At 36.4% G+C, this 25,097-nt stretch overlaps 1 protein-coding gene across 3 annotated transcripts in view; it reads right to left on the bottom strand.

The window, feature by feature from the left end:
• The window catches only part of LOC131428349 (tenascin-R), a 328,173-nt gene extending 303,347 nt beyond the window's left edge, over positions 1-24,826 (bottom strand). The window contains exons 1-2 of one of the 3 annotated variants that reach the window (XM_058592249.1): positions 24,609-24,826; positions 1,326-1,824 (exon numbers count right to left, since the gene is read on the bottom strand). In XM_058592249.1, the coding sequence (XP_058448232.1) occupies positions 1,326-1,552 (227 nt within the window). In that variant the 5' untranslated portion in view covers positions 1,553-1,824; positions 24,609-24,826. Of the gene's footprint in view, positions 1-1,325; positions 1,825-24,537 lie in introns of all 3 variants that reach the window. The other 2 variants (XM_058592250.1, XM_058592251.1) reach the window with 2 other exon arrangements.
• Between the last annotated feature and the right edge of the window lie 271 nt (positions 24,827-25,097).

Here is a 25,097-nt window from a genome sequence, read left to right on the forward strand (position 1 = left end):
AACCTGCTTTCGAGAATAGCGCGTTTAAAGTTTATTGTCTATAAAATCGAAGGAAACAATTAATTTATCTGGGGGGTCTAACACTTTCAAAAAATCATATTTTGTCATCATAAAACATTTCAAGATTGTTTTGTCAAATTTTCAAGTCAATCGAAACAGAACTCTTGGGCCTGTGTGCCGAGCTCTTGCTTCTTCGCAGTATGAGATAAACAAAAAAAAGGCCCATAACTTCCAGAGTTTTGTTCCGATAGGCTTGAAAATTTCACAGGAAATTCTTGAAATGTTTTACCATAAGAAAATACAAAGAAAAAAAACAAATGATTTTTCAAACGTGTTAGACCCTACCCGCCCCTTAACTTTTCATTGTCACATTTCGTTGAATCAACCAGTTTCCAACCAAAAACAGTCAATGCGAATATATTGTAAGGCTGTGAACAATTTCGCGGTTAATTTTAACTTTTGGTTGAAATCTGACACTTGAGTGGTTATTTTGCGTCGAGTAATTAAATTTAACTAAAACTGCGGCCCATTTCAAAGTTTGACGAAAGGAAAGTTATTTGGGTTTATTTTGCACTGGGAATAATTTTGACTAAAGAATTGATATCAGAATTTTCTTTGCAAAATTTTTTTCAGTGTCGGAAAATAGCCATCGATCTGTCAAAAATAACCATGTTTTCGAGCAGGGTTATTTTTGACAACATCAAAATAATCACTCGAGTGTCAGATTTCAACCAAAAGTTAAAATTAATCACGAAATGGTTCACAGCACATGAATTAGGTTACCAGAAAATCACGTTGGAACTTATTGTAGCATAGTATGATGAAATTTGAATTCGTAACATTTTTTTGACATGCGACAATTATATAGCATATTTCTTAATCGAATGGTATACGACATTCGACCCTGAGAAAGGCAAAACAAAAAATCTATTTACTGATAATATCCAACGATTTAACACTGCGAACTTTGGAAGCCGACCTTCGAATGCCATACACGGTAATGATCAATCGCACTCATAAGCATGTGTGAAAAAGTAATTATTCAAATCACAAACCTTGAACTGTACGAACATTGTTTTCATTTGGTCAAAATTAAGAACATACATTATCGAAAATTCGTCGATTTCAATACCTTCGAATTGCGTTCCAAAATCTCGAAGGGCCGCAATTTTGTTTCATTTGGTTTGTTCTCACAACCTCGCAAAAACCTTCTTCGGCAGTCGCTCGCATAATTTCACACCTTCCTTTGCACAATAGCAAAATAATGCGGTAAATTTTCAATAGTGCGCTTGAAAGCGCACACTTGTGTAGTCTTGCAAACTTACCTTGATCTGTAGTTCCCACGTCCCTGCTGAGCAGTGAGGTTCTTAGCAGTCAAATTGCGCACCCCGGTTGTGTTGTTGTTTTGTGCTGACAGCTGACTGGCGCTGGTGCGTGGAAGCCGTGGCGAAGGGTTACCCGTCCCTGGCCGGACCGGTGCACCACTCTGGACCAGAGCCCCAAAGTAGAGCACCAACAGTGCATAACAGTAGTAGGCCCTTAAAAAGGCCATTATCGATAGAGGGGAGGTTCTACGATTGAAGTTTTATGTGCAACACCCGGATAGCTCGAAAACTAAGGGGCCTGCCCAGAGGGTTCCGGTTTCTGATTCTACTAAAAAAATGGATTTCACTACCTTGCTGTACGCTACACACTTTAATTCACTGTATATCTCTTCCAAAAAAGATTTTCCTCTAGATCACCACAGCCAGCAACCGGTCTTACAACTGTCGTAGCCAGAACACACCGATCTTCGTACGAAACACCGACACCGACAAATTTTATCTAGATTTAGGAAAGAGGAAAATGCATTAGTAAAGCCTGTTCTTAGAGAAATTTGGTTTGTATTAACATCACAAAGCGGTAAACTATGCACCAAACACAATGACGAATTAATTGGCTGATTGTTGTCTTCTTCGGTGATTTTCATCACTCCACGCTTCTATCTCTTTTTCTGTGTCCAGTACCCAACCAGCTGATTTCTCTTAATTAGTAATTATAACTCTAACCGTTTTACTTCTTCTCATTGTTTTCACAACCGGAAAGAGCCGCACTAAGCTGCAGCTCTTGTCTTCTTGGCTACCATGCAGAAGTAACTTAATATGCAAATCTGACAAGCGCCTTCGAACTGCGCCTTGCCAACATATAACCCTCGCCGACGGTGCAACAATATGTAGACACGAAAAAGGGTGTTATATCACCCTTCAATCGATAGTTGAAACTGAACAACTTCCATGCTACTCGCATTTACCGCCGGTTTCGACTGATCACCGCTAGCCGGATGTCCGTCGCCGCTCACACCACAAACCTTATTATGCAGACCTCGACAAAATTTGGAACAGTATCTAGATAAATTAAAATGAAAGATAATGTCAAACCGTCCAGTTCTAAAATCCGATTTTAATAAAAGTAAAAACTGTTTCGGGATTTCCATTCGGGCTCAATTTTTTATGCGACCTCTTTTCCGTTTCGTTAAATACGATATCAAACCGAAGATCTGTGAAATCATGAAATATGGTCATAAAAACGTGATTTTATATGAGGACTAATTGCCTTTTTTTCGCACAGTCGCCTGATGCTAGTGGAAGGAGACCATTTAATTTATCCGATATTCAATGCCGAATTTACCTCAAAAGTCACGCACAAATTAAAAACGCATTATCGGTTTAGCCAGCGGTATCAGAAATGATAAGTCGTGTTAAGGAATGAGGTTTTCATCGCTTTTAAAGATGAACTGCTAGCTACCATAAAAATCTTATTCTTTGATTTTCCGCTTTTAACATGATTAGCATTATCAAGATTGAAGACTAAGGGGCTGTCCATAAAAGACGTCAAGGGGGAGGGGGATGTTTCATGAAATGTGACCTTTTGTGACAGGGGGGAGAGGGTTTTGGAATGTGACGTCCAATATTTTCAATTAGCGCATTTTTGAAATACCTAATTATATTACTGCTTTGCCCTATTTCCTGAAAAAATTTCCACAATAAACGTTTACATTCTATAGGAAAACGTGTAAAAGGCACAAATCTCCAAATATCAAGGGGAACGTGCCATTTGAGCCAATTTGTTCTGATTCCTGATTCCAAACCGTTTAACTAACGGGGGAGGGGGGGGGGGAAGGACTTTTGAAAGTCCGTGTCCATCGTAATTCAAAAACTATTGCACCAATTTTGTTCAAATTTGGCACACACTTTCTACATATAAAAAACCAGACCCCAACGTTTTCCTTTTTGTTGTTTGTTACTTTGGGGTGGTTTTACAGCTTCAAAATGGCGGATTTTCTCGTGAAAAATCGTAGTTTTCACTTTGAACAACCCCCAAAAATTCAAAAAAATTAAAAAAAAAATCAAACGAAAACGTTGGGGTCTAGAAAAATTTCTACTCTAATTATACTACTTTGATTTGTTCACTTCTGATTAGCCTGCGCTGAGATACAGTGGACACCGCAAATCACGATTATTTAGAAGCGTCTTCAAAAATAACTCTTCAGCGACTTATTTCTCAATATTTTTCCACGAAAAAATTTCAAAATGTTGTTCGAAGGATGGTTTTTGTCATGCAAAACATTTGAATTTATTCTGTTAAACGATAATTCTGAAAATTAATCGTAAAAATTATGATTTTTTCATCATTTAGATGTTTCATCAATTCCAACCAAATACTTTTGTTAATTTATATAATTGATATTAATAAAATAATTCCGATGATTTTGTAGTTTTAGGAATATTTTTTAATCTAATGACAGCATGTAATAAATCGATTTTTCCCTCATATTTGTATGGTTTGTCATACATATTGAGTGGTTATTGAGATGAATTTTATTTATTTTGAATTCGTGACATGTGACATAGGAGGGTGGGGGGTCTTTGGTTCTGTGACAATTTGTAACAAAGGGGGGATGGGGAGTCAAAAATCGTCAAAAAAGAGTGACGTCTTTTATAGACAGCCCCTAAAATCAGACACATTCATTTGTTTGTAATTTATTTGTTTGTTAATGGTAAAATTTTTGGAATCTCGCATGGTCATATTCAAGCGCGTATGCAGGGGGGAGGTTCTTGGGGGTTCAAACCACTTCCAAAACTGAAGAAATTATTAAGGGTGATCGAGGCTAGACCGGACACGGGGTTAAACCGGACATGGGGTTAAACCGGCCAGCCTAAATACATTTATAGTGGAACCATTTGTTTTTGAACAAAATATATGAAAAAACACCATTATTTATTTTCATTTCGATTATATTTTACTTCGGTTCAAGGAGATATATTACAGCTATTTTTTTAAAAAGTGTTATCGCATAAATGGTCACCTTTGACCTTGAATACAAAATGTGCCCTTTTTTCGGTGTCTTTCATCGTTTTGGCCAATTTATCGGTCGATATGGCGACGATTTCACGTCGTATGTTGTCTTTGAGTTGAGATATTGTTCTTAGCATATTATGAGCGTAGACCTTTCATTACAAAAAGCCCCACAAAAAAGTCTGGTGGTGTTAAATCGGGTGATCTCGAGGGCAAGTCAAAATCACTGTTTTTCGATATGAATCGTCCGGGAAACAACGATCGTAACAAATCAATTGTTAGTCGTGCTGTATGGCATGTTGCACCGTCCTGTTCAAACCAGTATCCATTCAAACTATTTTCACGAACAATGGGCATCACAAACTCATTTATTTTGGCTCGATAAGGATCGCCATTAACAGTTTTCGTTGCTCCGTAATCGTTTTGGAAAAAATAGGGACCAATCACCATATCCGCACAAAACTGGTTGTATAGAAGTTGTTCCTCCTCAATTAAGTGAGGGTTTTCAGTGGCATAGAACCAATATTTTTTCGTATTATTTGCTTATTAATAATTTACGTGAAATGTACCTCGTCTAATATGATGATTTTTCGCCAAAAGTTGGCCTCGTTTTGAATGTAAAGTTGAACAATTTCAGCGTGTTTTTTTGGTGTGTACTGTTCCATGGTAAAATTGTCTTGAAATGACACTTCCAACGCGGTATGTCAAATGGCCCATCCTGTATCTTATAAATCAGCATTTATTTCGATCCATTTAGATTTTAGGTTCTTCGACTTTGTAGACGCGCTATCATGTGTCAGTTAGCCGGATGACGCTGATTCAATTCGGTTTGGCGTCAATCGTGTTCATGTAAAAACGTGTTCATTTTTTACTGATTTTTGTACTATTGTCTGAATTTTTGGGTATGTTTGATTTCTATGCATCGTAACGACGGTCTAGTAATTGTTTTTAAAAGTTTTTTTTCGGACTGAATCCAGTTATTGTTTGTGCGGTGCTAAACCGGACAAAAAAGTGGGACTCATCCAGACACATAATTTTCAACTTGAAACTCTTAACGGATTCTTAAAACATACATATTCAAATGTAAAAACCAGCAGAGAATCCATTCGAAAACGGTATCAATTTTTTCACGCTCATAAAGGTATCTCGAGATTTGGAACCCCATTGTTTTCGTTCTCTATTTTTGTGTGTTTTAATTAATTAACACTCCTAATACCAAGCCTACAAAAGTTACGCGAAGCACCAAGCCTCAAAAAAAGTTGGAACGGTAACTTTGAGCTATCATAGCTCAGATGTTACTTGACCAATTTCGATAAATTTTACACCCTCGAATTTTGTGAAGTTTGTAGATTATTTTAAGTATATCATTATTGACGATCGTTTAGGAAAAACTAATGAAAATCTGATTTTTCCCGTTCCAAGTTTTTTTTAAGCTCAAAATGTGCCCTATCTGCATTCATGCGGCACCTGCATCGCGAATCGGATATTGAGAACCTCAATTTTACCGAGTCATAACTTTGTTGTTAGTCAACCGATCTTCAAAATTTGTTCACCATTGGAAAGGTACTACTTCCAGAAATATAATGCACAAAAAAAAAACGAAAAATAGGGTTGTCTACCCAAAGTTACAATGAAAACTGTAGATAGATGGCCTAAGAAAAGGTGAGACTTTTTACAATGATCGTAAATATCTCGAAATTCAAAGCGATGACCTATATATTTTTACACATCATTCGATTGCTAGTGATACCAGCTACAATTTTCGCTCAACTACCATTCCTGCACAATCAAAAGAAAACATTAAAAATTCGATGAATTTATAACTATATATGAATTTTTCATTTTTTTCACATGTTTGTATGTAACTCAAAAATTAAAGCGATGACATGTACATTTTTTGATTCAGAATATTGTAATTATTTACAGAAACAATGTATTGATGACCAAAATTATATATCCGTTCAAAGAATATCAAGAAATTTGGTACAAATACAGAGAATTTCTATTATCGGAAAAATTAGCCAAACAAACAAATCAAAACTTTGAAATTTTATGACATATATTTTTTTATTATTTTAGTTGAAAATTATGAACAAAATTTACAAAAAAAACTGAAACTTGGATTTTACAGAAAATTTTAAAAAATTTAAATTCGTTGAAAACAAGCTGAGCTATGACAGCTCAAAGTTACCGTTCCAACTTTTTTTTAGGCTTGGTATTTGGAGTGTTAAAAGTTGTGCGAAATAATGTTTATATAGTTTCAGTCCTTTCATCATTTTGGGATCATATCGTAAACTTTTCGGTTTTATGATCAACCATGTTCCAATAGGTGTGTGAAGACCGATAAAAATTCACCGTTTTAATTAGAGGTAGATAGAGTTTTTGACTTCAACAATATTGTATAAAAAGTATCTTCTGGATTTATAAAAGAGCAATAATTTGTTTTATAAAAGTCAAATGTGAAAAAAGTTAAATATGACTTTTACAAACATTTAGGCAAAACTACCACATAGTAAGCTAATGGCTATCATTATTAAAATGGTTTCTTGGATAAAATTACCAGATATTACATTTTCAACAATATTCTAGAAGTAAAAATAGCGGGTGGGTAATATCAGAGACACAACTGGATGTCGTGAATACAAATAAAGCTTTCATGCTTCTTTCACACAATCGAATCAATGATAGTTCATATTGGTTGATTGATTGTGCAATTTAAAAAAAACCTTCAACTCATCGCTTCCAGAATTGTCCAGAACATACATTTTAGAAGCACTAGGTCCTCTGCCACTTTGCCGAACACAACAACCAAGAAAAGTACACAATAAGGCCTAAGAACAATTATTTAATTTTATTTTTTAAATGAAATATATTAGTATAAAATTTAAAGAATGCAGTCTCAGTATAAAACTGCTTAGGTTTGTGGGTTAACACACTCCAAAAAAATTTGAATTTTACATGTGACTTAATCCCTCATACGATGTAATTCATAAAGACCTAATTTGTCAAATGACGGAAAATTTTATTTGTAATGACTCAATGTTAGATGAGCTTGAATTTTACTGGTTTCGAATGTAACTTGCGTTCTGCTAGCAGGTGCGACTGTATGGATTTAAATGCACCTTTTACCAGCTAAGCAGATGCATGCTTCTGTGGCTCAGTCAATTGACAGTCGTACTTGCGATCCAATGATTCTCGGCTCAAGTCGCGGCGTATCAGTATTCTTTTTTTTATTTCAATGAATTTCATGTCATGGAGTCTTAGACACAATATTAAATGTTCTTCGACGTAAATTTGCGTGAACTGCGACGCTCCATTTATGTGCATCTAATAAGATGTAAAATCACAGGATTTTTTTAAGTGTGCACAGTTCCTTGATGGTGCACTTAAATGAAGCGTCGTTATTCACGTAAATTTACGTACAAAAACATGTAATATTGTGTGGGTGGAAAATTCCATGATATGAAATTCATTGAGATTAAAACAAAATACTGAGAGTTACAGCGGCGACTTGATTCGACACAGAAGCTTGACTAATAAATGGTGTATATAAATTCATACTTGCTAGCCAAATGCAAATTACAGTAGGAACCAGTAAAATTCAGTCCAATCCAATCTAGTCATTACAAATGGAATTAGACAGACTAGGTTTTAATGAAACGCATCGTATGAGAGATTAGGCCACCTGTAAAATTCATTCACACGTTATAATGATTACACGAATTTCGCATTGCTAACTCGTGCAATCTTGCTTTCTGACATTTTTTCAACGCCCTCGATTTCACGTTCCTCTCGCCTTTGCCATTCCATCAGTAAAATACAAGGTCAATCTTTTAAAGTAAGAGGAGTAAATTTGGAATTCACTCTAGATTAGGTAAACCATCGGAATTGTTCATTCATACACAAAATACTCGACAAACGAAAAAAATGTTGTGCTGTAATGATTGATACAATAAACCGACCATCATTTATTGATAACTGTTCAGCCTTCGTCCGCAATTTTCAGAACGTAACCGTTTCCAATAAAGTTCAAACCCACATAATGAACGAGAGCTGCAATATCGGTCGTGATTCCACCATCGTGGCCAAATTTTTGCTCACGTTGTCGTAATATGTACAACAAAGGCGGTGTAAAGCGGCACCAATTAGATGTAATTTAACGTTTCCTTTACTACCATTTGAACTCATTTCGCTTGCTTCTTATTTTTTCGCCTATTCTCAGCTCATATGCAATCATAGCTGCGGTATCAATGTGATTAAAGTTTTCATTGCTGTACTTACATCACACATCGTCGCGGAACTATCAATATCGAGAGGCTATCGGTAAAAAAAAATCAGTCCATTTTTTGTTCAAACTTTCTGGTATTGTTGGTGCATACAAAAGACTGGATCCTGCCTGCAACCAAAAGATGAATACTGCGAGGGCATTTAATGTTTTACACTCATCGCCTTACTCATTGGAATTGGCTCTCTGCCCCGAGGTGAGTGATGAACGTACGGAGTTCGCTTCGAAGACCCACTGGTCGAGTGAAGTGCATTAGATTCGTACGTACAACATACGTATGCCACCCCGCGTCGTCTCTCACTCCATTTCGAGGCTCATTAAATGTTATGGTCTGGAAATGTTGTTTGCTTTCTTTCGACGTGTTATTTTATCGAAAATTTTTATTTTTCGTTCTCCGTTCTTTCTACACCTTTTTGTAGCTTTCACAGTCGATGGCGATCGTTTCTGTGGCGGTATCAATTGTTGCCAATAATCGTAAGAGATTTTGCGTGTCATGGAATTCTGTTACGATTACTGTAGCAAATACAGAATAATATTCGAATAAATAAGATAATCCGCCGTTCAAAACATGTCGAGCAATCTAAATTTCTCCTCTTAATATTGAGTAAAGCATTCCAATAAATAAGGACCCTGTTTTATTGTACAATTAGAGTTGCCACCTGTACGGACTGCCGACCTTGGGCCTAAAAGAAGCTGTCGGATTTGCGAAAACTCTACAGGGCCGCACTAGAACTGACAACTCCTATAGAATCATATGATTTAATTAGCTATGACGTTAAATAATCATTTAATTAGACAGCAAATAAGAATGAAAATTACAAGTGACGTTAATTCACACATGACTCGATTTAAAACGATATTCGCGTTAAATTATTGAATTTTACACGAATGACTTATATCTGAGTCAAACAAAACCAGCCATTCAAGCAGATACGTCAAATTACATATGTCGAAACGTAAAAACAATTCAATATGCATGTATCTTGTATAAAATCAATTGTAAAAATATGCATTTACTCGTGTGTCTTTATATCGCAAGTAAGCATCCACAAGTCACACCCAATAATTGACAAAATTTTGTTTCTATCGTTCGTCCGATAAAAATATACGACATAATGTAGTTGCTATGGGAAAGTTTGATAAATCAAACAGAATTTGGTTTACTATAAACCAGACGCCTCGTAGCTACACACTTAGAAAAAACCCTGTGATTTTACATCTTATTAGATGCACATAAATGGAGCGTCGCAGTTCACGCAAATTTACGTCGAAGAACATTTAATATTGAGTCTAAAACTCCATGCATGAAATTCGTTGAAATAAAAAAAAAGAATATTCATAGCAAAGCAACACCGCCGCAACTTGAACCGAGAATCATTGGATCGCAAATACGTCTGTTAATCGACTGTGCCACAGAAGCACACATCTGCATGGCTGGTAAAAGGAGCATTTAAATTCATACAGTCGCACCTGCTAGCAGAATGCAAGTTACAGTCGAAACCAGTAAAATTCAAGCTATTCGAACATTAAGTCATTACAAATAAAATTTTCCGTCATTTGACAAATTAGGTCTTTATGAATTACATCGTATGAGGAATTAAGTCACCTGCAAATTCAAAATTTTTTGGAGTGTACACACTTAAAAAATCCCTGTGATTTTACATCTTATTAGATGCACATAAATGGAGCGTCGCAGTTCACGCAAATTCACGTGGAAGAACATTTAATATTGTGTCTATAACTCCAAGACATGAAATTCGTTGAAATAAAAAAAAGAATACTGATGATATCAACCGCCGCGATTTGAACCGAGAATCATTGGATCGCATGTACGTCTGTTAATCGACTGAGCCACAGAAGCATACATCTGCTTGGTTGGTAGAAGGTGCATTTAAATTCAAACAGTCGCACCTGCTAGCATAATGCAAGTTACAGTCGAAACCAGTAAAATTCAAGCTAATCTAAGTCTTTGTGAATTAAATCGTATGAGGAATTAAGGTGGTATTATTCAATTTTTTTTTGTGTGCACACCTAAAACTGTTCATCGAGCATTTTCGCTATCAACTGACGTTAAATTTTGCGAAGATCCAAATTTATATTTGAATAATAACCGATAATTTAAATATTTAGCAAAATAAGAGCTACGAATTCGTTAGAATTACGCACGTAAGCTATAACTCATATCATAGTAGGCTGTGTAGAAAAAAGAACGGTTTACTTATATCGTCTAAGTTTGAAAAACCTGAAACTGAACGAGGGTAAGTTGGGTTCGCACTTAGCAACGGGCGTATAAACAAACCTGATACAAGAATCCGATTCGGAACTGACCCGAATTTCAGTTCAAAAACGTTAAAAACTAATTTTGAACGATTAAGCTCCATACCACCTCTCGAACTGCACTCAGAAGTGGTTGACGAAACATATGCTGTTCTAAGAGAAGGATATGTGACCGTTATCCTGCCCCAATCTTATTCCTCCGTTTTATTTCAGTTAGGCCTGTTCTGAACGCCACCCGAGTACAGTGAGTCTCAGAAAATGTTTGACCTGTACCTAGAGAGAAATTAATCCAGGCTACATTATTACAACCTACCGAACGTTCCGAAAGTCTGTAGAAGCTGTAATTGCATGTGGGAGCTCGATGATTAATATAGTTTAAGACTTTGAGAAACATCCTCTCATTGAAATTAATCAAATGGAAATCGGATTTTTTTTTGTAATTTCTACATTGTTTTTTTTTCATGTACATATCATCACGCATACAGTAAACTTATTAACAAGAGCTATATTGAAAGTTTAAGTAATAAGTAATAAGAATCGTCCCTAGTTATACGATGATAAAACACGAATGATTAATGTTATGCAAATTAGTTTCCGGAATTAGTGTCTTTTTAAACACTTTTTCGTGGTATTCGTCATTCAAACATGCTTTAGAACAGAACCTATAAAAGTCATTTTCATTGACTCAAATAGACGAAAATGACGAGAAATCACTCTCAGCTTCGCTTGAAAACTATAAGAACGAAAACCATGTCCAGTCAATGACATGAGCTGAACAGTAGTTTCAAAATTGTGTTTTTTCATTTAATTGCCCTTTCAGTTAATTGGGGTTTTCAGTGAAAATCCCATAATATGCAGTGTCGGTATTCAACCGAAGCTTTGAGAATCGAAAATGACAGAAAAAGGTTTCACAATGACTTTTACCTGTTGGTGCTCGAATTTGTAGTAGTTTTGATTTCCAAAGAGGTTCTGGGGTGTAATCACTTCGATTTGTCATATTTTAGTCACTCTTCATAGCCAAGCGTCACAGATTTTCAATACATTGATGAAATAATGAGAATTGAAATTCTGCTGATGCTCCCTGCAGACGTTAGTTTGGTTTCGTCTTGTCATAGAGGAAAGAGTGGCGTTGGCAATTATACTCTCTTTTTTTCAGTGAGAAACGAAAATTCTTCGTCTCTCTTCGTTTGTACTGGTGTCGGTCATTTACGAATGAGACAGTAAAATATTGAAAATGAGGCTGTTGGATTGGTTTCTTTTATTGAGGATGCGAGAAAATTTTAAGTTCAGCTTTAGAACGAATGATTTGCTTCGGTACACGCAGAAAAAATTTGTAATAATGAAATAACTAAAAAATACTGTGAAAATAAAATGCTCATGACATTGAAAAAACAGTAGCTAAAGAAAGATACACAACAATGAAATCTCATTGACAAATTTTAAATACTCTCAGAAGTCTTGCTTCTCAATTAAAAATTCCTAAAATATTACATACTTCTTGCTTTCATGTATATGGTTACTTCGTCTGTCTTTTTGTACTTGAAAATATGGCCATTATAAATCCATTGTGTTTTTATGTAACGTTGTCAATATTGCGTGTTGTTACACCGAAGCTCTTCTTACTGTGTAGGTAATGAATTATGCTAAAAAAAATTGTTTCGGATGGTTTTCTTTTAACGATAATTCTAACAGCTGGTACAATTTTAGAAAACATTTCCTAGAAAAAATTTCGTTAGGTTATGAATATCATCCAAATTTAAAATGAAAAGAGACAATTCAGAATAGCATGAACCTGATTTCATTTGTTTTTGCTTGCTGTCGTTAAGTTTCATACCGGATAAAATGATTAGCAAACCAAAATTAGATTTGATTATTAAAACTAAATTTTCCTATGAGAAAACTTGACATTATTTTGTTTGAAACCCCGCATGAGAAAACAATAACCAAATCATAAATTCGGCCATTGTTATATCAAAGCTAGAGAAAAATATCAACAGCTATTATACTATTTCTTGACTCCTTCAATGACATACCAAGAAAATATAAGGTGTCACAATAACAGTCTAGAAATAACAAGTCATGATATGACGATTTAATTCCCGGGTTGTTCAAATTAAATATCTCATCGGCAGCATTTTTTTTGTCCTCCTACACCCTGGTTTTTTCAATTAAAATATCATTGATTTAACTAACATATAAGTTGATTTTTCCACAATCATTGAGACTAAACTTAGACAGACAATAGTAAAAGTAAAATTCTCTTCATTTCACAAAAAAATTGCATTATTTATACCAGTTATGTATGTACTTGCCGTACCATATAAGTGCAAGTATGCAAAAGAATATAAAAGTTAGTTAAAATATAATGTTTTCATGCATTGAATGAATATTTCTGAAGAATAAATGTTTATAATTTCATTTCAATGTAATTAAAAGTGCTTAAAATTGCTGCTAAATGTGCCGTGATAGTTCTTGTATTTTGCTAAAGGGGATCTCTAATACCTCTTTTCATCGGTTAATGACTTGACTCATCCGTTACTGACCAGTGAGCTATTTTACAGGTGAAGTAAAAGGCGGATGGGTAATGTCACAGACAGAGATGTCCATCTCCTCTGTGTAACGAAGAGCAAGCAAAATTTCTCCCCTCGCACTGACAACTTCAACGAGAGCTCTTCTCTTTCACATATATACACCACTGTTGTATAAAGTGTGCACGCATCATGAGCGCGTTTGTTTATTTCCATTTACCTCTTCCATTGAATCGCACCAAAGTGCTAGAGCATTAGCTAATAAATTCTCTGAGGTGGATGCAGATACTTTCACAGAGGTGTATACGCCGGTGAGCACTCTGCTGTATGGTTTGCGTAGAAGAAGCGTGGACACGCAAAATCAGCAAAATAAAACAATTTATCGTAAAATTTTCGGTTTTCCTTGCAAATTTTTCATAGCAAGGCCAGATCTACTCTCTATTAATTGAAGTTCACAGAAGTGTTCGCTCACCATCACGCGCCAGTGGTCACTTGGGTGTATTTAGACGAGAGCGCGTGTGAGCGATTCATGCGAAGAGAATGTGTTTCACTCGCGCCAGCTGCTTTAACCACAAGCACACACTCAAATGCTGTCTATTCGACACTGAGAAAAAGTGCGCTTTCCTCTTTGTGCGATGCTTCGTATTTTGCATCCTCGGTGTGGACAAGAATCTGACGCCAGCGTGTATCACTCTGGAGAAATGCCATCTCTGGTCACAGACATAACTGAAGGACGTGAATGCGAATAAAACTGGTATGCTTCTTTCACACTTCCGAATATAGTGAATTTTGCAACTTTTACTGCTTCGCTACGGATTTGCAACGGATCCTCTATAATAAAATATGACTTATTTATTTATCTAAACCAGAAACAAAGTTCTGGACCAAACTCCAAACTGAATTTAAGTACTAAATTCGAAATAAGGAACACGCTCAGAAATCAGTTATAAATTTCAGGCTCGGAACCCAGATCGTTGAGTTTAGTTCTATACTTATGAATCTGAACTCATTTTCAGAATCATTTTCAGTTCAAGAACTGAATGAAGGATCGGAATTTAGTTCCCAAATCTAGTTTCAGAATCCAAGTTCCGAATTTAGTTCCAGTATTCAGGATCTGAATTCTGGGAATGAATTCTGAAACTGAATGTAGGATTTATTTTTAGAAACTGAGTTCAATAATTAAATTATGAAACTGAATTCTGAGGTTCAATTTTGGTTCAGCAGTCAGTTCAAAATTTAATTCCTGGATCAAGATCAAAAATTTATATCATGAATTTTGTTCCAGATTTCTGAATCTGAAATCCTAAATCAGAGTTCTGGATTCAAATTCCGAATATAAAGTAAGTTCTAAAATATAGCTAAGAAATCAATGGCAGAAACCAGAATTAGGCTTCAGTTTCAGAGTCATACACTAACTTATATTTAATGCATTCTGACATATTTTCTAGTGCTAAAATGTGTAAATTTACACGCTTGCTTGAAAGGCGATGTTTGTTAGACGTATATTTATATCATTCTTGTAAAATTCAGTCGTTTCACGGATTACGTTCTTATGAATTGTGTCATATGTGGATTTGCGTCACCTGTAGATTTCATAATGTTTTGCTGTGCAGTTTTAATTTTGTGAACCTGTAATTTGGAACTAAATTCTGCAGCTGAATTCTGAAACTATATTGTAAACCTGAAATTATGTTCAAAATTTGGGTGGACCAGAATACAGATTCTCAATTCAGTTCCGAATTCAGAAAGTCAGTAGTTAGATCCGAAAGTTTTAGAATCTTTTTTCAGAAATGCAAATGAGAGCATGTATGTTATTGCTCAGTTCATTGAAACGTTTCATCACCCGTTTCTAGTGTGTGTCATCGCTCGTTTATTGTAGATGTCATTGCTAAGCTGCCAGCATGATAAATAAAAAAAATACAGTTTGAAAAAACAAACAATCGATTAGTTATACCAAATCTTAATCATCCAAAAACTGACAAATAACTAATAATTTAGTTGTTCTACGATCGCGGGTTTTTCCGTGTAGTGACAATTTTGTCACGTGAAAAATGTTATTCAATGGCCACCACGTTTTGTGAGTGCGTGAACGAAAAATAAAATTTAAAGTTTACTACAGCAACTCGCCTCTGAAAAGAGACGATGATTCATAGAGCACATACAAGAAATTTTTAGTATTTAGTAAATATTTTATGCCATTATGGAAAAAATGGCTAAAAACAAAATTAGCTCAGTTACACAAAATCATGCGCATCTCCTACATATCGTAAGTCTTCCGATAATTGAATCCGCAAAGTGCGAATAATACGGTATAATCTGAACTAGAATACGTCTCCGGCATCTGATTTTATATCAATATGATTTTATAATATTCCCGGCATTTGTCCAGTGTGCTAATAGCTAAAGATTCATGTAATGTCTTTGCGAGTTACGTCGTATTAGTTGTTGCCTGTTGTTTTATGGCAAACAGAATCAGTAAATCCTAACTTCTATTTTGAAACTTTCAGTTATGATTGTAATGTATTTAACTGATTTTCACTAGTGAAAACAATCGTTTCGGCGCAGGTTACAAAACATGTTTCTTTTCCTGGCAGGTCAGAAGCCCTGGGTGGCAATAATCATTATCCATCGTTACCATAACTGTTACTGCTGCTGATTATAGCGATTTAGACAATTACAGTTCTGGCAGCAAGATTTGCCGAAATACTCCATCAAGATATACAAATCGCAGGCGCTTTAACGATTCTCTTCTAAATCGTTCAAAGTCCTCGAACATGGATCGTATTTGGGCCTAACAAAAAAAAGTGTTCCAATTTCGAAGCGTAGCTCGTCGTCGAGCAGCGGACAGTGGAAGCAATGAAGACTGTGGTGTGGTGTAGCCATTCGCAATAATGTTGGTTGTGAGATCAGCAGTACAATTAAATATTTCAATTTATAGGCTACCACCTGCGGCAGCGGCACGAACCTCCTTCGACTGCATCGAATCCTATATCACCCGATGCCGATTCGTCTTTCATTGAGCCATTGGCACGGTGGCTGGCATGTTCAACAAGACATGCGGAATGGGTATGTTTTTTTTACTTGGTAAATAGAATCTTTGAGATTATCCAACAGCTTACGGAAAATCTTGCGCAAAATCGAAACGGCGGCGTGGTCATTGCCAAAAATTTATTGATCCCCCGTACATAGCATTTCATGCAACGACTTAAAAGGTTTCCGAATGACGATTGTATGCCTGTTTAAATGGAATAAAACGACTAAAAAATACTATTGCTGGCAGGTAAAGCTTTTAGAGAAATTCCATTTTAAGAGCACCCTGCAGCAATTGATTCAAAAGATGGGCTCTTACCGCTCACCGGAAGTCAAAGTGCGTTACTATATAATTTTATGCATCATTAAGCTCCCAGGCCGATGGATGTCACGTTTTACGCAATGCTTGGATAAGAAATATGCCAATATGCAATCTACTATAACAATGGTTATTGTCCACATTCCAGTACAACCTCTTGTTACAATTGGTATAGAGATACGACTATACGCTGAGAGCAATCATCAGCATATCAGAATCAAAGTGTCTACGTCCGGTGAACGATCTTAACTAGGTTAAGCCGGGTATAATTAAACGATATGAAAAACAGTGTCTCCGTTGATGTTTTGCACTATAAATACCATGTTTCAAAATTTTACAAGAATAACTTGTTGTACCATTCTGTGCGGCGATGGTATCCATTCTACTGCACAAAATTTTAAATTTTAAATTCCAAAAATTATTTTGTATTCATTGTAAAAGTTTCGAGTTAGAGAAAAAAGCGTCCATATTTACGTGGGCTTCTAGATTTCAATTGGCCTATTTCGGATAATTCTATTTGGCTTTGGCATCGTTCAGTTAGAAAACTCATCAATCACAAAATTGCAACACTACAGTTGTTGTTTCTTATCATAACATATTATGGTTACAAGAACATGTTTTTGGTTTAACTAAGCATTACTGTTAATTTACTCATAATTAGACAGATGAAATATTCATTTTTTTACGTGCAGTAAATCGTCTCAGATGGAAAAGTCTACAACGGAATACACATATCTCTTCCGATGAATCCGCAACATATCCAGTCTAATTGATTGAACCACACGATATGATATAACATATGACATTGGTTTTCGGTAATTGCAATAATTTTAACTGTACTGAATCACATGTTTTTTTTCAGTTTAAATGCAAAAACTGTGTTTTGAAGCAATTAGAGACTAAAGTTTGCGACATTCGATTCCACACGATCGACCACAAAATTTTTTTCACTTAAATTTTTTTTATAATTTTTCAAATCAAGGTATTGATCATGTTACTACGAAAATGTTCAACGAGCTGCACGGAGATTTTGCGATATCGCAGTTTTTGATTTTTTCGATAGTTGATTTAACTAATTTCTTTTTGATTCAACCAATATGGTTTTTGATTTGCATATATTCAAGTAGTTGAAAAATATGTTGTTTTGAATGCTGTCAAATGCCGGAGACAGTTGAAAGCAAAACAATAATCGCAATGCAAAATCAACAACTGTTTTAGTTGAAATCTGTTCGCGTCGCTTCAAAATGTCAATGAAAACAACATCGATGGTTAAAGCGTTTGGTGAAATTGTGTTCATTCGATTTGAGAAATTTATGACAAGTGTTAATCTAACAGCGGTGTTGTGATAAAGTTAACCTTGTTTAAGATGAAAAAGATTTGTTGACAAATTAGAAAATGTTAGTGAATGATTATCTCGTAATCTTTCAGGTATGCGCAAAAATTTTATGCTTCGAATTCGATCATTGATTTACTTCCAGCAGACTGTTTTACTTCCAGCTGTTTGATACCGATGATGATGTTCATGCATTAGCAATAAAACGCAATAAATAACATGAATTTAATTTATAAAAGTAACAGGAGCGAAGGGTTTCAAACACACAGAACGCGCTGCGATTGAATGGCGCGTTTGAATTGCCGTCGCAAAATTCCAATTCCCAGCGGTTGATGCACCCAAGCTCATATAAATTGACTAAAATTATCAGTGCATGACTTTAGTTCAACCGTTTGAAGGCATCATCTTTCAATACTCATTTTAGGTAAATTTAATAATTTCGCTAATTTACTCGCCTCTCCGGACACTTTTGCTGATTAAAAACGTTTTTCTACATCAATTATTTCCGATCGAATCAGAAGTATTTTTTTAGAATTTAGATCTTTACTAATCTCGATTTGGAATGATCATGATCATACAAAAATCAAAATCACTTAGATATCAGATCAGTTCTGATTTCGTAATGATAATTTATTACTTGGTTAAGATCACTTGAAATCAGCAGTGATCGGTGGTTTTCCCAGCCCTAATGATATTACATGTCAATATAAAGTACTGTTTATATATTGTAACAACGATATTTATTCCATGAATCTCAACATACCGAACTTATTTCAAATTGATCATGACGTATATCAGTAAGGATATTTTGATTATTTTCGTAAATCAATAACATTGTTCGAGTTGATTCAACTATTTGCAATGTCTAAAACAAATAAAACCGATTTATTTTTTAACTAACAGAATTTTGTTTCAATAACAACACCAGTTATTTCAACTAAAATATTTGTTGAAATTGAAAGGTATGTGTCCTCACTAATTAACAGCATTTTTTTTCAAACAGTTAAATTAGTTGTTTCAACCATCGTTTCTGCTAATCGAAAAACAAAAATGACAGTTTAGTTATTAGGTGTACAACTTTGCTTCCGCCGTTTTTTTCCAAAATTTAGAGCTTTATTGCGAAAAAGTGCTTACAGATGTATTATTCAAAGTATTGTCCGTCGCTTGCGACAACTTTCTCCCATCTTTCCGGAAATTTTCGGATCCCGGCTCGAAAAAAGGAGTCCTTTTTTGACGCTATCCATGAAGCAATCCATTTTTCCAACTCTTCGAAGGATTGAAAATGTTGATCTGCCAGGCCGTGTGCCATCGAACGGAATAGGCGGAAGTCAGAAGGGGCGACATCTGGGGAATACGACGCGTGGGGCAAGACTTCCCATTTCAGCGTTTCCAGGTACTTTTTGACCACTTTTGCGACGTGAGGCCGAGCATTGTCGTGTTGGAGGATGACTTTGTCATGTCGCTCTTGATACTGTGGCCGCTTTTCTTTTAGCGTGCGACTAAGGCGCATCGGTTGCGTTCGGTAGCGATCTCCTCTCGATGATGGTTTCATCCGGTTTTAAGAGCTCGTAGTAAATTGTTATTCATCTTTGAAGGTTTTTTCTCTTCCACCACCATGTTTGTCTTCGACATCGAAATCACCACTTTTAAAACGCTGAAACCACTCCCGACACATTCTTCTACTAAGAGCAGCATAACCGTAAGTTTCTGAAAGCATTCGATACGCTTCAGCTGCATTTTTTTTCGAATTGTAACAGAAAAGTTAAACCTCCCGCAAATGGCGAGAATTGGGCACATAAACAGACATTTTCGAGCGTGAATAATACGAAAACAAGAACAACTGTCACTGAAACGGCGATGACAATTCGTTAGGCAATGTACATACTCACTTTAAAGGCATTATCATGTATGTGTTTTAACCAGCCTCAGTCGGTACAGGCACCTATCGGAAAACGGCGAAAGCAAAGTTGTTCATCTGATAAAACAACAATCGATTAGTTGTACCAAATTTTAACCAATCGAATTCAGAAAATCAACTAATATTCTGGTTGAAATGGGATTGCGGGTGGTTCCGTGTGCTTAAGCCACTGCGTATTTTCAACAAAATGTTAGTATAATATAACCAATCTGTTTTATCAATAATCGATTCGACCAGATTTCTTCCAGAATTCAGGAAAAATTTACCATGAAACTGTTATAAAACCTTCAATGACAGTTATAAACCATAAAATGTATTTGGATCGCTGAAGTTTTTTTACGTAATATGGACCAATATTGATAGTTCGTATTGGATCTGCTTCCGAATTGTAGATCAAAGCTAAATTAAAAAAAAATGAATCTTTCTTCGTAATATCAATCGATTTTCATCAACCGCAATCAGCCTGCTTTCGGTATGCCAAAGAAAGTCTAACCAGAAATACGATTTATAAAATAAATTGGGGTAAAACGGTATAACAAGATTCGTGCGGCCATTGAATCCATTCGTAATCTTATTTCTAGGTCTAGGTCTTTCTTCGTAATATCAATTGATTTTCATCAACCGCTATCAGTCTTCTTCCGGTATGCGAAAGAAAGTTTAACCAGAAATACGATTTTGATATAAATTGGGGTAAAACGGGTTAAACATTCCAATACTGTCATTCCCATTGTGTTTAATTGGATCACAGATGTTTTGTACGTAATATGAACCAATATTGGTAGGTCATATTGGATCTGCTTCGGGATTGTAAATCTGAATTCAACATAAAATTATATTTGAGAGAAAATTGGTGTAAAACGATGTAGCACGAAGCATGTGATCATGAAGACTATCTGTTAATTAGTTTTTTATGTTATATGCGAAACATAGAACTGTCTTGTTTAACCAAAATTGGTCCAAACACCGATCAGTGAAACATAAGATCGATGATGAAGTTGGGATTTCACCCACCGTTGAAAACTCGGATGCTGGAAATTGTCAATCATCAAATATCTCGAACGAGTTGGCTATAGCTGGTATATTTCCGTTGGATAGAGCACTAGATTCGTTCTAGGGCTGCTTCGTTTCAAACATGCCAGCTACTGGCACAGCTTGCAAACTTGCGCTCAGACAACAGTATTTTTACCAGATTTGAATCTGAAAATGTTAAAAATGTATATTGTATTTTGCCAAGCATCATTGCAGGATTCTGGTCAGAGCTCTGACTGGACATAGAAAACTCAACCATCACATGGCTACCATTCAGCGCGCTGAGCATTATTTTTATGATTTGTGTAATGTAAATCTGATATGTAACTGTCCCGCATTGATGCAACCACGTATCCGGGTTTTTGGTTCTCCATACATGGTTGAATCTGTGTATGGTGAGCTAAAATTGAAGGATAGTCTATCGTTTCTCACCCAATATGGTAAGGAGCAATAGTCAGAAGAGTTCATTGTTATGTCTGGAGTAAATGAATCCCTTCGGTTTCTACCCTAAAAGGTTTTAGCAGATTGTTTGGCATCCCTTATGAGGTACCGAATTTACTTCTGTTCATACTTGCGAATCGTTCTGATTTCTTCCAGGAAAGCAGAATGGTGTCGCTTTTGTAAAATGTCTAAATCCTGTCGGGGGTTGGTGTTATTAAATGTGCATGTCCCTGCAGATCGTTCAGAATACTTTCGTGGATGCAGAACGATGTATCTCTTTATGTTTTGTGCTTTTTCCCCACCTCCCTCACATCACTTTTCCTTTCCATGTTCCTTTTATTCTTCTCTTTCCATCAGGAAAGTGATGAGAAGCCACAGCAAAGCACAAATATACAAATAATTAGGAGAACGTGCCACTTGATCAATAGGTTCTGATTCCTCAAGCACTGAAAATATTCCATATTTCTATGTATCCGTTTTACACAATACGCTTTGTGCGATGATTCGTTGAATTCATGTGTTTGGAATTTTGTGCGACGTTTCCGACACTGAATTGCATGCTCAAAGCAAAGTCCTGGCATTACATTCCTTTTGTGGAATTTCAACAACAGACTTCGCAGCCGATTCTTAGTGTACAGAATCATTGCATGGCTAGTACTATGGATCCTACTGACACTAAGAATCCTTCCAGGTCGGGGCTCGAACATATGACAACTGGCTTGTAAGACCAGCGCCCTATGCATTAATGCTCGCTCATACCAATTTTTTTATAAAACTTCAACCATTAGTTATTTTTGGATATCTCATACTACTGAAAATTTTATCATAAATTGCTGAAAATACTTACGACGGGGTGGAGAAAAAATTATGTTGCTTCCTCAAATACAACAAGAGATATACACAATTAACTTTTACCCATTTTTGTACAGGGTAAATTAAGAAAAAGTGACAAAACGAAAACATTCACGACAAAAGTGAGCAAAATTTCCAAATAGTTGAGGGTTGCATGAATTTTTTTCAAAATAAGCAAAAGCCAATTTGTTGGTAGTGCTGACCAAGAAAAAAAGCATGTTGGTTTGTAAAATGTTCTTCTCCTTCTCCGAAGTATGTTTTTTGTTTTGCAAATGCTTTGCAGAGGCTTAAATTATAGAAAAATGTATTATAATGTACTTGAACGGTTCAGCTTTCCAAAATACTTCAAAATTTATGCAATACTGCTGTTAAAGCGGCGCGAAATCTTTTAGCTGAAGCACCTATTTTCATCTAATTTTTCGTATATGAGATGGCCTCTGGAGCTTGGATGACTTCTAAAACTGAGATAACCACTGGGGCCGTTACCCAACATTGTATATTACCCGTACCCGTAGTACCGATCATCGCCAACCTATCGACTGTCCTCTAAATGTGTGGTTCTACATTAATAATATCGGAATCAAAAAGATGAAGCATGAATGTGTCAGAGTTTAAGTCTTCACGATCTTCCGAAAGCTCATCCGCAATGGCCTTGACAGTTGATTTCGAATACCGAATTAATATATGTAGAATTTATGTATCAAAACGGCATTCCAAAAACTTCAAATGAACATAACATAATTGGAGCCTGGTCTAATAAATTTAAAATAAACAGTCTACCTTAAATCATTCCTCCTCCCCGCACCTAAGATCTAACGACGATTAGATTGAAACTCATTGATCGAAACCAAGACAATAAATAAAATTTCTAGAATTATCCAAAACTATATAAAACAGTTGTGTATCCTTTTAGAAAGGAGCCATAAACCCGCGAATCTGTTTGTGGCAGCATTATAGATAGAAACCAGAAACAAGAATTGAAAACCATAAACACACAGTTCTTTAAATCAACCAAATCTATAACGGCTTTTATCTTGTGCTTCTCCGAGGCACCTGCGCCAAAATCACCTCAAACCGTTCCGTAACTCAGGTTATTGTTTTCAAAGCAAACGAAAGCGAAGCTGTTCTTGCTGATACTAAATGTCACACACTTCAGGGTTCTTGGAGCCGAACAACTATCAGCAAATCACGCCTTCACTCACACAACCAAGAGCAGAAGAAAAAAAAACTTGTTCTGCCGCCTTCGTCTCCAACACCGCCCTGCGGTGATCAACCAGCTAGTGAACGAACCTATTCAATCTGGTACAACTCAAACACCACCGCCTCAGGTTGTGTTCTTTCCTCGTTGGAGACGCGTAACTTCCAACCTGACATTGACGGACAACCCATAAACATCGTATCAAACCTATCGAGCCGTCCCATGTATACACTTAATCGTTTTATATTGATCACTACCGCAGAGAGATACGTCAACATTGAGGATATTGCGTGCGAAACGACCTCAACGTGTACCACTTTGAAAAGTATCACTATTTTATTGAAAGCGGCGTCGAAAGCGATTGAGTGCACCTGAAGCAGTCACAGTTCGGATGGCGTAGATTTCGATCGCCGTGGTTCCGTCCACAATCGAGCTCAATATTTAGACCTATCCGTCGTTCTGAAGCGGTTACCGCATGCAATCTACCTTCGAAATGCCCTACGGCAGCACTGTGCGGTCATATTGCATAATTTATCTCCAGAGAGTAACCGCGCTGCAAGTCCTGCAAGCTATAAGTCACCTCAGCACAGAGCACACCGCTTTTTACCCCTTGCACTGATGGTTAAACACGCTGTATTTCACTTTATCGAAACCACTTTTCGTTTTCATTGGCACGAAATCTGTACACTACTGTTATGATTGGGCACAAGCTGTAATTTTACGTCAACTGACAACTGCGCTTCGCATCACTGTTTCTTCTTATCCGTTAATGTTGTCGTTTGTGAACACTCGTTCAATCTATAATTTGATGGCAAACTTCGGCACATTTTATTCGATCAATCCGCAAATTCGTAAATCTATTGAATCCTTTGAACTTAAATGCGGGAATCCACTTCGCATAAGATTTATGCTGAACGAAATAATCTTCAAGCAAAATATTGGTATAGACACAGAAAAAGAGACAGATGAAACTATTAACTAAAAGCACTCACGGTACCAAAGCCAGTAACCCAAACAAACTGCAAACCGCAAATTCGTTTACCAGAGCAAAAACAAAACACACCTCGCTGATAAATTGCAACAAGCTCCACCAATTACCGTAAATAAGGTTCGCAAGTCCGGAATCAGTTTGAAAATGTTTCGCCCGCACGCGCGGTCACACGCGGAGTTTTTTTTCCCGGCCTCCACACAGATGTGAAGGAGTTGTAAACTGCTAGAAACGCTGGAATAGCGCGAAAATACCAAAAACACAACCGATTCGTATCGCGGTTAAAAAATTTCTGCGAGGCCCAGCATAGCAGGCCTATGCACACAGCCACAGACCCACAGATCACCGTCGTCGCCGCCACCGCCTGGGAAAACGAGCCGAGAGAGCGCAAACGGTTGGCGTGCGCGATCAATCGATCAGTGCGAAAGGGGGTAACGCGCGAAACGGCCAGCTTAAGCGATCGTTGTTGTGACGCGAGCGAATCGCAGTAGTTTCACAAGACGCCTAGTCACTTGCACTGCCTGCCAGCTGGCTAAGAGATTCCGCTAGGGGTGCTCTTGGGAT

The sequence above is a fragment of the Malaya genurostris genome, chromosome 2, assembly GCF_030247185.1.
Source record: "Malaya genurostris strain Urasoe2022 chromosome 2, Malgen_1.1, whole genome shotgun sequence".
In the NCBI taxonomy this organism is placed as follows: domain Eukaryota; kingdom Metazoa; phylum Arthropoda; class Insecta; order Diptera; family Culicidae; genus Malaya; species Malaya genurostris.